Source organism: Orcinus orca, chromosome 14 (genome assembly GCF_937001465.1).
Source record: "Orcinus orca chromosome 14, mOrcOrc1.1, whole genome shotgun sequence".
Taxonomy (NCBI): domain Eukaryota; kingdom Metazoa; phylum Chordata; class Mammalia; order Artiodactyla; family Delphinidae; genus Orcinus; species Orcinus orca.
In genome coordinates this window covers 17,888,347-17,907,424 of record NC_064572.1, presented here as the reverse complement: position 1 = coordinate 17,907,424, position 19,078 = coordinate 17,888,347, and the positions used below count along the sequence as shown (strand labels likewise).

The window sequence follows — 19,078 nt, the reverse complement described above, 5'->3', positions numbered from 1 at the left end:
TGTCTACAAAACTCCATCAAGGTCTGACTTTTAAAATAGTTGGATGCTAATATGATCATGAGGAAAAAATAGGAAAAGAATGAAATTCTTTTGATTACTGTCAAGTAAATATTTCAGAATCCCCATGGAGTATAGTTGACAACTATCTTGTTAGGAACAGAAATATCTTCCCTAACTTGGCTGAAGCCACTCAGCATGACTTTCAGGAGAACACAACAAATGGACAGAAATGATCCTATGGTGGGTCCTCTCCCTGTGACTGATTGTCAGTGCTAACCTGGCAAGAATCACATCACAGCTGCCAATGGCCTAGGATTCCTAAGCCACCAGGATGACACCCAGGTGAGGAAGCTCAGGGCTCCTGCTCTGCTCACCCACTGACATTCTTTTTCCTGACCTGCTAAACTCACGGGTTTCCAGACCCTTTCTCTCTTCTTGCTTCTCCCCACAGTGTATATTTTTTCTCTTTGTTGAAAACAATCTAATGTGCCTGGAAACTGCTTCAAGTGCCTATGTGCTACTTGGGATCATTTTAATACTTTTGCAGATGGTTTGCAGCATTTTTTTCTCAAAATGAGCCCTGAACTCTAAATCATTTTGCCATATTTCTACACTGATATATAAAATACACTTGAGATGAATGCAGTCATTTTTCCACTAAAAAACAGAGTTGTTAATTAACGACTAGGAGAGAATGCCAACTCCATTTGTCCACGGCATAATGACTGTTCAATCGACCAGGATAGCCATCTTAACTTGGGTTCCCCCAAAAAGGACCCTGAGGCAAGAACCTGAGTTAGTGTGTGTTACTTGCGACAGTTTATTCGGGAGGTGATCCCAGGGAGCACAAGTTAGGGAGTAAGGAAAACATGGGTGAGGAGAGCCAATAAGGGGAGTGAGTGGTAATGGATCAGCCACTGCTGGGGCTCCATCCCCCTGGGGCTCCATCCCCCTAGGGCATCCTGAGGGGACATGAACAATATGTCACAGCACTGTCCCACAGAGAGAAGGGGAAACTGGACAGGTGTTTTCTGGCTCCAGTCCTTCACTAACGTTGAAGGTTATCCCTGGGAGAGTTCACTTCCAGCATCACTGCCAGCACTTCTAAGCTGCTCTGCACCAGAGGAGGAAGTTCCCACAGGGCTGACCCCGGGGTGGGGGAGAAGGGCAGCAACCCAGCACTCGAGATGGGAAGCATGCATGGGAGATGCCCACCACAGGTAAACTCAGAGGGAGGCCGAGAGCCAAAGAACACCATTTGCGACAGCAGCCCCAGTTCCTTGCTTTTATCAAGCCACCGTGTTGCGCTGCCTCACCTTTCCAAAAGTCTCCCTTGATCCCGTTTATCAAATATGATTCACTACCCTCGTCTCCCAGTCTTTAACCCCTTCCTACCACATTTATCAATTATCTCCTGCGATCATCCCCTACTCCAGGCTTTCCACTGACTACAGGATGGACGAGGTTCACATGAGATCATGGCCCTCACTGATCTGCCCTACCTGCCCAGCCTTATTGGCCACCAACTCTTCCCACTCTCTCCCTTTCATGTTCTCTTCCTCTAACAAACAATGATCATTCTCAGCTTTGAGCCTTTCCCACACAGAATGCCTCAACCCTACCTGCCCTTTGGAAATCCACACTAGGAAGCAGCGACTCCTAAGGAATATGTTCCTTGGCTGTGGCTGGCACTCTTCTCCTGCTCCTCTGAACTATTCTAGTCTTGACAGCAAACAATGCCATTTTAAAGAATGTGCTTAAAGTGAGAGGGCAGGAAACTCTGGCCAAATTCTAAGGTTCCAAGGGGCAGAGACTGAGATCAATGCTCCTTTAAATTCTTCCAACACTCCCTACAGGGCCCACTAGCTAAAGACCACCAGGAACACAACTGTAGTCAACAAATCGAGCTTTCTTTAGCTTGCTACAGCGAGAGAGAGAGAGAGAGAGAGTGCACCAAAGGGACTGGGTCATCCGAAAAGGAAACTGAAGGAAGCTTATTACAGAACCTGGGTTTGTTCTGGGTGATTCCAAGGAGGTCTTAGGAAAGTGGTGGCCAGATTTGGGCTGGAAGCTGTCAGGAAGTGGGGAAACTTACTGAGTAAGTATCTTGGCAAATTTAACACAGAAGGCAGAGGATGAAAGCACAGCTGGAGTCATCGTTGGTGAAGCAGCAGCAATCGCTCAGGTCAGTCAAAAGAGAGGGATGTTTAATTACTTTTGTGGCTGCAGAGTGTCCCTGTCTCAGTCTTGCTTCAGACATACTGAAGGAGTAGCCTTGTCTGATTATTTATACTCTGCAAGAGGTATTTATGTTCAACTGGGAACACTGCGGCCGAGCTGACAGGGACATTTTTCACTTTCTCCAAAGTGACTCAAAAGATACCAGAATGATTTAAATCACTGTTGAATTAATTTCAAATTTGTTCTAAACCTAAATGATAATGCAAACTTTAACTCCTAAGTTATAACTCCACTCCTGGCAGGCACTGCGCACACGGAAGGGAATAAGACATGCTGGCCTTTGACACAGGGCCATGAGGTCGCAGTCCAGGAGGAAAGGCAAACGTCTAGGCTGATACAACACAAGCCTGGAAAGTGCCAAAATGTAAAAATGCATAAGGTACTGACAGCATAGGGAACTGAGTATAAACTGCATGTAGAGTACAGGTGACGCTTTCCAGGAAGACATGTCATCTGAGATGGATGTGGAACGATGACTAGGAGTTGACTGGTTGGAAAACGAAAGGTGGAGACGCAGCAGACACAGCAGGTGCAAAGGTATGAAATGGCTTAATGGATTGGGGAACAGAACATAAGTCAATGTGACTGAAAAAAACTTTACTGAAAACTAAAATTTTGCAATGAACTCGAATGAATTTCCAAACCTAGACTATACAGATACTACATTTTGCAGGTGTGGAAAGAGAGAGTGTTACATAACTTGCCTATGACATAAAAATCGACTCGGCATTGACCTAGGGAGAAAATCCGAGAGGATTAGATTAAAATATACCCACTTGATGGTGAAAGCAAAGGAAATAGGGGCATATAGTTTCATCTCAAACATGTATACCCTCAGTGGCTGAGTCTTTTTTCCTTTCTTCAGCCTCACTCTGCTGAGTTCATATATATCTCCCAGCTAAGTGAAATAAATCTGGACTCCTTGGTGCTGTATCAGATTTGAGAAAGAGTGAGGACCACCCAAAGAAAGTGAAGGGGCACTTCTGAAACAGTGCAATGCATAAGGAGACTGTAGTTCTGTTAAGTCAACTGAAGGTTGAAGAGGAAGTAAATTTTACCAAAAACTAAATACTCTTATTTATGGATCCCACTCTAAACGTGGAGACAGTGTAGAAACAGAATACAAGTCAATCCAAAATAACATATTGGATTGTGTCCTTCCCTTGCGTAAAAGGGGGAATGGAAAAATTTTCAGAAACTTTTCCCGCTAAAATACAAAACTAAAGCTCAATACATGCAAATACAGGCAAATGACTTACTGAGTCTTATTTCTGTTACACCAAGAAAACTCAGGAGTTCAATGATTTCCTGAATGATATTATAATTATTTCTCAGGCCTTGCCAAATGACACACACACATCCATATACATACATAAATATATATCTATATGTATGTGTGTATATATGTGTGAGTACATCTATATATTTATATAATTTCCACGCTCTTAATATTGACAATCCAATCTTTAAATAGTTTACTTTGGAAATCCAATGTCTTAAAAGTTCATGCATACTTTTGTACGGTCCTTCAAAAATTAATACATTATTACTACTTAAGGTCAATTCATTTCTTTCTAGTTTTGAAGAGAAATGATCCATGAATTACTGTAAATAAATATTAATAGTGAGAAATGAGCCATTTGGACACTACAGTTAGAGAGAAGCATAAGTAATCGTAAATTTCCAAGTAGAAAAAACAATTTAAAGGTCTTTATTTCATTAGAAAGAAAAGATGAACTACTCACTAGAATAGGTAAATGATGTGAACCAACAAAAGGTAAGGACAAGCAATTCACAGAATAATACAAACAAGTGTTCCATGAACAGATGAAACATGCTTACCTTTTCTGTTAATTAAGGAAGTGTGTGAGACAATGTATTTTTCACTATTTAGGCTGCCTGAAGATGGGAAAGCACAGTGTTGGCAAAGATGGGAGGGAAGAGTTGTTTCCTTTCAAGAAGCCACTCCCTTCTGGTAGGAGTTCAACAGTCATTGGGAGGACAAGATGGCAATCCTAAAAATTATCAAAGTTGCTCATTGCCTGTGGCCTAGGAACTCTGCTTGTAAGAATTTATGCAACAAAAAAGCCTGTACAAATGGACAAGTAAACCTGACATTCATTGTAGGAAAAAAAAAGAACATAGGCCAAAGTCTATTAAAACAGATGTGTCAAAACACATTACAGTATATCCACACCCCACATACACACAATGGCATTTCATACTGCTACAAAAAAAGAATATCACCATTTATGTGCCTACACAGAAGACATCCTCTTATTTTTTAAGAGGAAAAGTCCAATTGCAAAAATGCTTGTCTGTATAGAAGGAGCCCATTTTCATAAAGTGATAATATATAATTCTGCACAGACCAAATAGCCAAAAACATACATATGCTGTGTTCTCGTTTTATTTTTATTGCTGGCAAGACATATTTGCTTTAGGAGTAATTTCTGGCAACAAGATATAAAGAGAATGTAACTCCTCATTCCTAAAATCTCTCTGATATCTTTTGATAAAAACGTCTGTTAGGGGCTTCCCTGGTGGCGCAGTGGTTGAGAATCCGCCTGCCGATGCAGGGGACACGGGTTCGTGCCCCGGTCCGGGAAGATCCCACATGCCGCAGAGCGGGTGGGCCCGTGAGCCATGGCCGCTGAGCCTGCGCGTCTGGAACCTGTGCTCCGCAACGGGAGAGGCCACAACAGTGAGAGGCCCACATACCGCCAAAAAAAAAAAGTCTGTTAGTACCAAGGTTTGTATGAAAATGTTATAATAAGCCACAAACTATGTTTTAGTGCCACAGAAAGACCATTTGAAGAAGTGAGGCTGCCACTATGATGTTGTTTTCCTTAGCTTATGAGAAATGCCACATGGTACTTCGGTCATGTTTGCAACTGCAAAAGTCATCTTGAAAATAATCTAATTGCTACCGACAGGCCTGACAGACGTCACTGAGTTCTGTCCAGCAGTGCCGTGACTGACAGAGGAAAGCCAGGGAGATGCCACACATGGCTTGGGAAACCATCAAAATCTGGTGCCCATCTCCAGGCCAAGTTAGGAGCATATGGCACCATCGTGGTGTTCAAATATGGTCATAAAACCTTAGCAACTGTCACAGTTATCACAACCATGCATTCCAGAAAGGAGGAATGGAAGACACAGACAGCAGGAACTGGGAGGGCGGCTGGGCCATCCCCCAGCACCGGAGCTACAGGCACAACTTGAAACTTGGGCTGAAACACTCATGGAGAGTAAACACACAGTGCAAGTTGCACAAACTATATAATTCACACTTGACTGCAAACTAGCTTTTAAAGTGCACAGGCTGGCCCTCTTACCGTGTTTTATCTCTCTTACTGAAATTCCATCGCTTCACCTATGTTGTTACGTACGTACGCCCTTTCTTCAGGAGTCACTAATATAGATCAACTATCCCGTTTCCAACGCTGCAAAAAGAAACCAATTACACAAGGCAAAGGGCTGCATGAAATGGTCTAGTAAGAATCCAGTGCATGGATGGACCTAGAGACTGTCATATTGAGTGAAGGAAGTCAGACAGAGAAAGGCAAATATCATATGATATTGCTTATATGTGGAATCTAAAAAAATGGTACAAATGAACCTATTTACAGAACAGAAATCGAGTCACAGATGTAGAGAAGAAACTTATGGTTCCCAAGGGGGAAAGGAGGGGGTGGATAAATTGGGAGATTGGCAATGACATATACACACATTATATATAAAACAGATACTAATAAGGACCTACTGTATGGCACAGGGAGCTCTACTCAATACTCTGTAATGACCTATATGGAAAAAGAAGCTAAAAAAAGAGTGGATATATGTACATGTATAACTGATTCACTTTGTTGTACAGCAGACACTAACACAACATTGTAAATCAACTATACTCCAATAAAAATTTTAAAAATAAACAAAAAAAAAATAAAAAAGAATCCAGGGCTGTGCAGAGAGCTGTCTCCCAATACCACGCCTGCTCCTCTAAGCTCAGCGTTTCTCAGCCTTGCACTGCTGACATGTTGCATCAAATAATTCTTGTTGTAGGTGGCTGTCCTGTGTGCTGCAGCATCATCCCTGGCTTCTAACCACCAGAGGCCAGTAGCACCACCTCTCAGATGTGATAACCAAAACTATCTCGGCAGTTCCACACTGTCCCCTGGGGCATAAAACCATCGCACCTTGAGAACCACTACTCCAGATAATTATTTTATGCAAATCCTAGTAAAACCATTAATGGGTTTTAAAAGAGGAGAAAAGGAAGGAAAAATACTGCAAAAAGCACAAAGAAATAAAAAATCTAGGTTGAAAAAAATTTTAAAGATGGACATCCAGCAAGCTTCTAAAATGTGGGTATAAGGAGTTAGGATTGCATTTCTTCCTAAAGAGATAGTTAAGAAACATATTCTCGGGCTTCCCTGGTGGCGCAGTGGTTGAGAGTCCGCCTGCCGATGCAGGGGACACGGGTTCGTGCCCCGGTCTGGGAAGATCCCACATGCCGCGGAGCGGCTGGGCCCGTGAGCCATGGCCGCTGAGCCTGCGCGTCCAGAGCCTGTGCTTCGCAACGGGAGAGGCCACAACAGTGAGAGGCCCGCGTAATGCAAAAAAAAAAAAAAAAAAAGAAACATATTCTCAACCTGGGTTTCCCTAAATGAACGTGCTGGTGAATCTTCATTCCTTTGGTGACCAAACTCATCATGAGCACCTAGGCTCATGCTTAGGGAGTGGAGGGAATTACCTTGAACTGTGAAATCAAGGTTTATGGCCTAACTCCATCATTTCAAATTCTGTGTATGACACTAAAGAAGTTATACCACCTCTCCAACAGTTACTCACGTGTATCATAGGGATAATAAGGTCATTCATATAAGGTTATAGTGAAGATTATGAGAGATAACACACCTAGAACAAGGCTTATTACAAGGTAGACAAATAAATATTTTTGCTCTTCCTCCTCATAGGGTTTAACAAGGAAAAAAGAACTGTAGTTAGAAGGGATCCTGGGATAGCAATTTCTTCACTAAAGGCAATGGACTTAAAACATCTGCACCCCAATGTTCACTGCAGCACTATTTACAATAGCCAGGACATGGAAGCAACCTAAATGTCCATCGAAGAAGGAATGGATAAAGAAGATGTGGTACATATATACAATGGGATATCAGCCATTAAAAAGGATGAAATAATGCTATTTGCAGCGACATGGGTGGACCTAGGGATTATCACAGAGTGAAGTCAGTCAGACACAGAAGGACAAATATCACATGATAACACTTACATGTGGAATCAAAAACAAAGGGTACAAATGAACCTATTTACAAAACAGAAATAGAGTCACAGATGCAGAAAACAAACTTAAATTAGGAGATTGGGACTGACACATACACACTACTATATATAAAATAGGTAACTAATAAGGACCTACTGTATAGCACAGGGAACTCTACTCAATACTCTGTAATGACCTATATGGGAATAGAATCTAGAAAAGAGTGGATATATGTTCATGTATAACTGATTCACTTTGCTGTACAGCAGGAACTAACACAACATTGTAAATCAACTCTACTCCAATAAAAATTAATTTAAAAATAATAGTAAAAATAAAACATCTGTTCAGGATAAGAAGACAACTGAGGGAAAAGGAGCGCTCCTCAGGAGACAGAGGTCACAAAGAAAGATCATGACTTGGCTCCAGTCACCTTCCGGGGAATAAAAAGGTGTGATTTACCATTTAATCATCCTTCTCACTTTCTTTTTTTTTATTTTACAAAACTTTTCACTGGTTCTCAAGAGATTTCATGGTTTTAAACTTATACATTAAGGAGTTATTGCTCATATAACATTATCTTTGCATATAATACACTTTAAAATGCTGATTATAAAGTGTTGTGCCCCATATCTAGGACTACTTTTTTAATAAAGACTTTATTTTCTAGAACCGTCTCAGGTTCACAGCAAAACTGATGGAAAGCACAGAGTTCCCATATGCCCCTCGCCACACGCAGGCGCTGCTTCCCCGAACGTCAACATCACATCGACATCAAAACCCATTTTGTGGGTTTTGATGAATGTATGTTTTGATGAATATATAATGACATGTATTTACCATTTTAGACCATACAGTTTAGCTGCCCTAAAAATCCTCTGTGTTCTGCTTATTCATCCTTCCCTCCTCGCAAGCCCCTAGCAAATACTAACCACTAATCTCTTTACTGTCTCCACAATTTTGCCTTTTCTAAAATGTCACATAGTTGGAATCATACAGTATGTCTTATTGGCTTCTTTCAGTTAGTAATACTCATTTTAATACTCATTTAATATTCATTTTAAAATTCCTCAAAGTCTTTTCAAGGCTTGAGAGCTCATCTCTTTTTAGTACTGAATAATATTCCATTGTCTGGCAGTACCACAGTTAATAATATTCCATTGTCTGGCAGTACCACAGTTAATAATATTCCATTGTCTGGCAGTTCCACAGTTAATAATATTCCATTGTCTGGCAGTATCCATTCACCTAAGGAAGGACATCTTGGTTGCTTCCAAGTTTGATTATCAATAAAGCTGCTATAAACATCTGTGTGTAGGTTTTTGCATGGATATAAGTTTTCAGCTCATTTGGGGAACTACCAGGGAGTACAACTGCTGTACTGTATAGTAAGATTATGTTTCGTTTTATAAGAAACTGCCAGACCATCTTCCAAAGCGGCTGAACCATTTTGTATTTCTACCAGCATTATAATGAGAGTTCCTGTTGCTCCACATCCTCACCAGCATTTGGTGTTGTCAGTGTTTTGGACTGCAGCCATCCTAACAGATGTGTAGTGGTTTAATTTACAATTCCCTAATGACATATAATATTGAGCATCTTTTTTTTGATACCGAGCATCTTTTCATATGCTTATTTGCTATCTGTATATCTTCTTTGGTGAGGTGTATGTTCTGGTCTTTTGCCCGATTTTTAATTGGGTTGTTCATTTCCTAATTTGAGTTCTTTGTACATTTTGGGTAATAGCCGATATATCTTGTGCAAGTATTTTCTCCCAGTCTCTGGTTTGTCTTATTCTTTAAATGCTTTCACTTTTCCACTTACTTTCTAACCTCTCCATTCTACTCCAAATTTGTTTCCTTACTAAGTTAATGAAAAATATCTTTCTAAAAAACCATCAGGTACATTTGCTTATTTCAGGTTTGAGAGGACAGCTGAAAAGCTAAAACCATCTTCCTCTCTGGCCCTGGTACAGGAAAGAGAGAAAAGACTGGAAAGAGCAGCTAGCCTGTGGCAGTTATAAGATGAGCAAGTAAGCTAATCCTTGGGGCCTTCAGAAGGGAAGATAAGGGAACCAGCTAGAGATCAAGAAATGAACCCAAGGGACTTCCCTGGTGGCACAGTGGTTAAAAATCCGCCTGCCAATGCAGGGGACATGGGTTCGAGCCCTGGTCCGGGAAGATCCCAAATGCCACAGAGCAACTAAGCCCATGCGCCACAACTAATGAGCCTGCATTCTAGAGCCCGTGAGCCACAACTCCTGAGCCCGCATGTCACAACTACTAAAGCCTGCGTGCCTAGAGCCCGTGCTCTGCGACAAGAGAAGCCGCCGCAATGAGAAGCCCATGCTCCACAACGAAGAGTAGCCCCCGCTTGCCGCAACTAGAGAAAGCCCGCACACAGCAACGAAGACCCAATGCAGCCCAAAATTTAATTAATTAATTAATTAATTAAAAAGCAAGAAAGAAAGAAATGAACCCAAGCTCAGGTCCTGAGTCCTGATAATATGTCAGAGCATGAGTCATCTCACCTGTGAAATGACGTGTGTGTATGTTGTATGTCAAGAGCACACGTAATCAGAAAGGATCTCATATTTGGATGTTTGGTACTACCTACAAGTGAGGTTATTCACGTAGAAAGAGATATACTGACAAATTGTATATTTAAAATACATATTAATTTTTATAAGCCTTTTATTGTTTAAGTCTACTGGAAGCTTCAAGAACTAGAAATACCCCAGGGCTCTATCCTCCTCTGAGACGTCCTAGTTAGATCATGCGCTCTCTAACCAGAGAGACTATTAGTACACTGCATACAACGTTTTCAGCTCTTTGGCTGAATTCCTACTCGTGGCCCCTAATTAGCATTCACCGATTGATGGTGAGTCACATCAATAATATGCAAAACTGTTAAGTACAAAATCTTTCTACCCAGGAGAAATACAAAGGTTCCTGGACAGGTCGTAGAAATTACTATCAAAGATGGAAGGCAAAAAGGCAAGCAAAACCCCCCCTCAAGCAATTTATAACATATTCTGAGCTTATTTTCCTTTCAAATCCATCTTCAAAGTTGTTTAGCTTCATGACAAATCAGAAAGTCTCTTCCTAAGGAAATAGCACATGAAGGCATGAAATATCAAGTTAAAATTCAGAAGCAGGCATTTTTCTACATGAACACAGCTAGGAGCAGTTTCACGGGGGGGGGGGGGCGGGGGGGGGTTGTTGGCTGCACCACGTGGTTTTGGGGATCTTAGTTCCCCAACCAGGGACTGAACCCAGGCCGCAGCAGTGGAAGCACTGAGTCTTAACCACTGGACCACCAGGGAATTCCCCTCATATTTTTTATAACTGTCAGATCTAACTGCCCTGAAAACTGAAGTGTCATCTATACCTGTAAAGACATGCTAAACTTAGCCCATCTTCAAGCCTCTGGAATTCCCAAGGACTGAGGCATTATGAAACTGATTGTTATTACTGACTATAATCAGCTATTCTTGGAAACAGTTGACAAAGGGATGCTACATGAGAGAACACCCTGGAATTAAAAAAAGGTATTTTCTCCACCAGGTTGTGGTTGAGAAAAGGCATTAGAGTACAGTAATTTGGATGTGGGGTTCTGACAACAGATAAGAGTTCAAGTCTGTAGTCTGCTACTTACTAACTGTAAAACCCTGAGCAAGTTATTTGACCTTCATGTGCCTTAGATTTTTCACCTGTAAAATGAGACTATCACCACGGGTTGCTCCGATCAGTAAATAAGATTATATATGTAAAATATTTAGCAGAGTGCTTGGCCCCAGCAGGTCTCAACAAATGGTAGTAGTCAATACTACTATTGATGTATCAATTACATAACTAAATTCTACTTAAAATAACCACAATCAAAACAGTTCCGGTCTGGAAGACAACCAGGAGGCTGCGTCTTGAGTCTCATTTACACACCCACTAAGAATAGTACCAGAGTTTTACTCATTCAAGGGTCCCATGAGTGACAACCATCAGATCATTTTCCTTAAGTTTCTTTCCAAAATTATTAGTCAATAATTTTCTCAATAGTGAAGGCCACTCCTCTGTGAAGGCTGTGATTCTAAATCTTTTCCCTACACAATACACCTTAGTGATATACATTCCCACCTCTACTCATAGTTCCACTATACCCACGACTGAGTTGAGTTGAGGGACCCATCGCCAACCATAAACTGGTTACAGTGCTAGAAACACAGTGATGAACAAAATGCATGTACTCTTTACCCTCTGAGAAACTAACTGCCTAGAACAGTGTTCTTTGACCTTTCTTTATCATCCATTTTACATCATGACCTAGTAATATATGTGTGTATTTGTTTGTATATACAAACAGTGACATACATGACTAAAGGTTTCATGAAACAATACTCTTACACTCTGATGTTTTCTAATCTAGAAGTGGTTTTTTTACAGGCTGGTTGTGACCCCTAAATTAATTTCTGATACACTAATAGGTCACAACCCACCACTGGAAATACTGTGGTCCATGTGCTATGCCAGGCCTCCTTTCTGCCCTCTGCCCTTTGAGCAATAAATACCACGTTAAAATCCTTATCTAGTCCAATGTGAACACACGACAAAAGTTTAAGTACACTCAGCAAAACATTTTCCTCTGGAAAAAATAAAGTGAAAAGTCTACAATTTTTCTCATGCTAAGATTTTGTATTAGATATTGCTTGTTCTGATGGAAGACAACCAAAAATAATAAAACTTCATGGAATTCTGATGATCCTCTTGTTTATTCTAGGAGGAAGAGAATGGCCAAACTTGGTGCCAAATGGCCTCCAAAACAGGACACATCAAAGCAACCCAGTCAACACCTTTCATTCCTTCTGTCTTGGGGCATCGAAAGTGTCGTAAGAGAAACACTTGCAGACAACAGTTTCTATGGCTAAACTCTGCAGGACAACTCTTCCCAGAACAAAAGACAATAGAGCTTCATTAACGCTGACCTTAGTTATCTGGAATTTGGCATAAAACTTTAAACAATTTTTAGCCACATTTACCTTTGCCAGTCTAAGAAGAAAGAGACTGATGAGCAAATTAAGAGCAAGAAGAAGACTGTAAGAAAAATGTTTACCTTATTTGAGAGAATAAACTCCATCTAACATCACGGAGCATCAGCACAATAATACCAGTGCGATAAATTCTCATTACCAAATCACTTTTATCTGCTTGTTAAGGCAGCTTTGGCAGGACTTGCATTTGACGAAACACTCAAACTTGTTCAAAATATTATTTGTACTTCAGTAAAGCTGTATTTACTTTAAAATAGGCTGTGATTCAGAAAAACTTTCAAAATTTTAATGAGTGCCTGAAGTTATTCTGTTAGTAAGCTCTTACAGTATTATACACCTTAATTTTTTTCTTTTTTCTTTTTTTTTTTTGGCCACACCATGCACCTTATTGGTCTCAGTTTCCCAAACAGGGACTGAACCTGAGCCGCAGCAGTGAAAGCCTGGAATCCTAACCACTAGACCACCAGGGAACTCCCAGCACCTTCTTTTTTTTTTTCTTTTTTTTCTTTTTTTTAGTATTTACTTATTTATTTAGCTGCGCCGGGTCTTAGTTGCAGCATGCGGGACCTAGTTCCCTGATCAGGGATCGAACCCAGGCCCCCTGCATTGGAAGCACAGAGTTTTAACCACTGGGCCACCAGGGAAGTCCCCACCTTAATTCGTGAATACTGCTCTCACAGGCACAAATCTCAGGTCTTTCTATGGAAAGCAGAATGTTCTAGTATTCTGACTCCAACAGTTGGAAAGTTTTATTTTCTTCCACTCAAAATAAATTTATGTTATACAGAAGAAATACTAAGTATTGCTTTATTTTTCTTCATCATGACCCCCATTAAGACAATCCTAGACGTCCCTATTTAAGTGCCATTATACTAAATCTTAAATTCTTAGTTCTTTTTGACTCTAATAAGGATTCGATCTCCCAATAATTTCAAATACTAGGGAATTTTTTTAAAAATTCTATAGTCCCTGAGTTTATACCATAAAATGTGCACTTCCCCAAAATGCCCTGCTTACTAACTGACAATGTTCCTAGTACATTTTTTCCAGTGTATTCTCTATGGTTAAAGGGGAATGGAAGAAAGGGAAAGGGAAGGTGAGAGGGGAGAAGGAAGGGGGAGAAGGGTGGCATGGAAGAGGGGTAGAGGGAGGGGACAAACACCAGATGGTCTTTTACCCAAAATTACATTTCACACAGGCGCTGAACAATGAGGTTATCATCGTTCTAAACTCATTCACATTAACTCATTGCAAAGATGACAGAAACTTAAGATTAGTGAATCCATACAGGTGCAGTTCTTTAGAAACCAAGATGGACATTATCCAAGAGAAGTGACTGACTGCTGAAGGATTCTGGCTGGTTTCCCGCCCCCCCCCCAAAGATGAAACGTTTATTTTATTTATTTATTTATTTATTTTGCGGTACGCGGGCCTCTCACTGCTGTGGCCTCTGCCGTTGCGGAGCACAGGCTCCAGACGCGCAGGCTCAGCGGCCATGGCTCACGGGCCCAGGCGCTCCGCGGCATGTGGGATCTTCCCGGACCGGGGCACGAACCCGTGTCCCCTGCATTGGCAGGCGGACTCTCAACCACTGCGCCACCAGGGAAGCCCGAAACGTCTATTTTAACTGGGCACCAGAATATAACCTGATCGTAGGGGCAGATAGGGGAAGACAGCAGAGGAACACTCCAGGAGTAGTTTACCTCCAAACAGTTCTGCCTCTTTTTCAATCGCAGTCATCATCCAGCCATTGCTTTCTGAACGCATGGTCTCCTTAGTGACTAAATCATGATATTTCCATGTCGGATGGTGAGATTTTGTTTCCCAAACTCAACCTTAACAGCCACCAAGGGAACTTGTTAAATATATGGATTCCCAGTCCCACCCCAGACTTACTGAGCCAGAATCTCTAGAGAAGAATCTTAAGTTTCTAAATGATGTCAAATTCGGGCTGTTGGCTTTTTGCCTTTCTGTCAGACAGGATCCTACCAGCACATCAACCAAAGGAGCCATACAGCTGCTCTGATAAAGGATTGATGACTTAAAAATTACAGTTTGGATAGGACTACTAGAAGTTTATTTGAAAAACACAGGACTAATTCCAGTAAGGTAAAGAAGGGGACAGACTATGCTAACAGTAGCCATGAAAAATGTTTGTCTAGGCTCAAATATTCGGCCAATAAGCATCATAAATCTAGGAGGTGAAATACAACACAAACAGATGGCTGCATTGCCTCTCTGGCACACTAGGGATCATCTGTGTATTCTAAACCTTCACATCACCATGGGATTTAGAATTCAATAATCATCCAAAACATGGCATGAGTCCCTAGATACTTTTATATTCTTTGGTCTCTTGAATAATAATAGTTTGGAATGAAGAAGTCTTAAAAGAAAGACCACTAACTCTTTCCTCTACAACATTGAGAGATAAGAAAGGATCAGATGAAAGAGCAAATAATTACCTTCTAAAATTCCCCCTGCCATTTTCATTTTACTTTTACTCAATACGAATTGTAGTCAAACAAACTTCATCTCTGAATTAGACCATTTAGAAAATAATACAGGAATACACATATCAGGGACGTTAGTCAAGATCTGATTATTCAGCAGCTGTGTCTTCAAGTAACAAGGGCAACTCCAGTCAATTCTCAACAGCAATTTCCTCTGAGGAAACCTTTTCATTTTTTTCTTTCTTCCTTGAGCTCCACCTCTCTCTTCTGGCACATTCTGCTCATCATACAGTACTGTGTACATTTATAGCACTTCATAAATAATAAAAAATAAAATGATGTCTGTAGACCTAGGCCTGGAGGGATCAATTCTTAGGCACAATTCCAAAGGTTAACTTTTAACCATGTGGAAATTATGCTAAATGCCCTCAAATGTAGTGCTGAGATATTCTTATTTTCAAAGCAAAGTATATAATCATAATGTGGAATATAGTTGGCGATTCTGAATGGGTTTAATGTGTCAGTGACTGGAAACTAAAACACTATCTTAATCTATCCATCTCCGTATTATCTAACATCTCTAAAGTTGTAACCACATTTTAAACTAAAAAAATGAATCAATTCTCAGTTTCTCCTGATAGTGGGGGGAAAACCGTAGCATGGATAATGCAAGAGAGTAAGCCATCCAAAATTATCTGGGATTGTTTTAATATTCATATTTCCTAGGGGGTTTTCTTTAGAGACCGATCAAATTACATTTTTATTAAGCTAGTAATGAAGCTCATGTCATTCTTTAAGTAAAAATACCTGACAACAGGGAAAGGCTCCAGTTCATGTTCAAGTTCCAATTTACCCAAGTGGCCAGCCAGGGAGTTTTGTACGGCAGCAAACAACCAAATAGGTAGATAGCCCACTAACAGCAGTTTCTCCTTCTGCATAATGAGTATAAAACATCTCAACACACTGAAGAGTAATTGAGAATATATCCTATAGCACTTAGCAAATGCATGGTTTCTACAAAGTTGTGGAATTCCACTTGGAAATTCACCGTTTAGCACATAAGCTTCCCTTTCCCTCGCCACTACGGTCACAAATAAGAAAGTAACAAGATCAGTGTTTCAGTAGGAATTCCAGTCCACTGTCGTCCAGTTAACCACACTCATAACAAGAACTTCAAAATAATTTACATTCGATGTGATGAGTAGCTCTAATAAAATGAGATTAAAAGAAGACAATCTGGATGAAAAGAAACAAGAAAATTGACCAATTTTGTGGTGTTTAGTATCATTTAGCAATAAAAGTCATAGGGAGAAGGGGCAGCAAACACAAAACTCAAGAGCAACAACAAAAAAGCTAGACCACAAGAGATAACGCTCAGCTCACAAAATCATCGCGTTTTTAATTGCTTGGTGATAGTTTTCCATTATCTCCTAGTGACTACATGCATTTTTAATGAAGTATACACAACAAAGTTTCTTGACACTGAGGTTATCCTTGAAAAAGAAAAGCTATCCATAAAAGTATATACTGGCAGATCATTAGAAAATACTATGTAATTTTGGAAGAAATAAGGGTCCTATATTTCCCTTTCTGACCATCCACACATTAGTGAGTGTCCTCTAGGTTAAAGCAGAGGAAAGGCCAGGCAAGGGAAATGCTCAGCCTAAAAGAGTAATCAAGTGTGTTCTTCACTGCGTAACAGACGGAGAGAAGCAGCAGTCAAAAAAGGAAATCCAAGTTCCTAGCATATTGGAGGGGAAAACAATCAACTGTTAAATCTGGTACATAAACAAGAAGCCTAAAGTGTACGCAGTGGGAGTTTATGTGTTGAAAACACATTATTATATGTGGAGACAGTGACCATGACTCATGGGCACCGAATGAATAGTCATCCTTGACATCGTTAAGTTGCCACAATATCATCTATAATAACATTTCTATTACAACAGAATACTTAAAAATATTATTCTGTTGTTGGATAAAAGGTTGTACATTATTTTTCATTATGATAATCCTCCCCAAATATTGCTATTTAACAAATACTTGGGGATAAATATGATATGGATAAAGGTTGATTTTTCTCCCCAGGAAACCCGCAGGAATTCCGCAGTCTCCGTTAACAAAAATTTCTGCATCTCTCAGGATTTACCTTTCTTGGATTTGGCGCCAATCTTCAGTTTTGATGGCCAAGCAATCTGCGTATTTGTTTCCTCCATGATCTGTAGCAAAAAATTAAGAGAAAATTATTGATTCAATTAAGAACTTGTATTTACAGATTTTTTTCCCGGAAAAAATCATTTTCAAGTCCTTAGGCTCATGTTGATGCAACAAAATGATCTCCTTTTAAAACAATGCAAAAAAAAAAAAAAAACCTTGGGGGAAGGAAAGAGATGCATTTTATAAGCCTTTAATCTATTAGAAATATTCACATATATTTTGTTACTCCCAGCATTCCTCTCTGTGATGCTCCAGAATTCTAACGTAGAGACGAGACCAAAAAGTACATGAACAAGTAATTAACCCAACTTGTTGCCAAACCATCCAAGATGCTTGTGCTGAATAAAGCAATCACCAACAGATTGCAACACACCAAACATGATCCTTGTCATACAGAACGATGTGGCTTAGGCCTTCCTAAATGAAGCTTTTTTTTTTTTCTGGGGGAAAAAAAAAATTAGCTTGCTTTGGACACATTTGTGTTTCATTAAAACTGATGAAAAGCCTCTAAACGGGACATCACGTCATAAGGCTGCATTTCCCATCATCTTTCGCCTCTCTAAAATGGCATTTTTGCCACAGTTCTTTCGCAGTTACACGCACCTAATGCTGGCCAGAAGGACTTGAGACCCAAACGTGCTGAAGCCCAAGAACAAGTGATTCAGGCGTCTGCAGAGCAAAGGAAGTCGACAGTAAATGTGAGAAAAATGAGTAACCGAGAAAGGCTAACCCTTCATTCTTCTCCACTGTTATCACTTAAATTAGCCTAGTTTAATGTCTACTTTCATACCATGAATATAAAATTCACCCAACAACTGAATAAAAGCAAAGAACTGAACAAATCAGTAGGCAAATGACAGCAACTACCACTTATGGATTTAGAGGTAACTAAACAAATGAATGGTGAAGGCAATGAAACGCATGAACAGCGCAATTAATAAAAAGTACCTCCGTGTTGGTTACGTTCTGGGCACAAGGCTAAATGGTTAACATGTTAACATGCATCATACTTCACTTAATCCCCTTTATCAGAGCAGCAAAGGGCTTGCAGCAGATGTTTCGGCCTGTCAGCCCACAGATGCATTCTTATGCAATCCGCCATAAGCTTTTTTTTAATGTAAGCCAACATTTTTAAATCTGGGAATTTCACAGAGACATTTCTGTTTCTCTGGAAAACGTGGCAGATTTAGCACCTGGAGCCCACATTCCCACATGGCAACACTTGGCTGGCACTGAGGACCAGATGCCCCCTTTAGTCAGGGTCAAGAGACCCTGGGCTGCCCTCCAACCCCCACTGGGTCTCCCACAATGAGATCAGGAGCCACTTACCATTCTCATCACTGTGTCTGTATTACTCACTGGCCATTTATCATGGTGCCTGCACTGCTGTTTTTCTTAACAGAAATAGCTCCCTACACCCATATCTCTATTAAAAATTGAAAAGCAAAAGTGAGGGCTTTACAAATTCGAGGGACTGGCCTGGCCCTGGAGGTTGTTTGCCCCAACTCTCCGGATCTGGCCCCTGCCCCTTCTCCTCCCATCTATGCTGTCCTTGCTCACGTGTTTCATCGTCTTCTCCATGAAACTGCTTAGTTAACTGTAAATCTGTATCTTTAGTTTTTATTGGAGTATAGTTGATTAACAACGTTAATTTCTACTGCACAGCAAAGTGAATCAGGTATAAATATAAATATATCCACTCATTTTTGGATTCTTTTCCCATGTAGCTCATTACAAAATACTGAATAGAGCTCCCCATGCTATACAGCAGGTCCTTATGAGTTATCTATAGAGAAAGACAAATACCACATGAAGTCGCTTCTATGTGGAATCTTA

General features: G+C 40.4%; 1 protein-coding gene across 1 annotated transcript in view; it reads right to left on the bottom strand.

The window, feature by feature from the left end:
- The window catches only part of BICC1 (BicC family RNA binding protein 1), a 302,224-nt gene that overhangs the window by 106,616 nt on the left and 176,530 nt on the right, over nucleotides 1-19,078 (bottom strand). Inside the window, exon 3 of the mRNA XM_004279964.4 lies at nucleotides 17,175-17,244. Within this exon, the coding sequence (XP_004280012.1) occupies nucleotides 17,175-17,244 (70 nt within the window). The remainder of the gene's footprint in view (nucleotides 1-17,174; nucleotides 17,245-19,078) is intronic.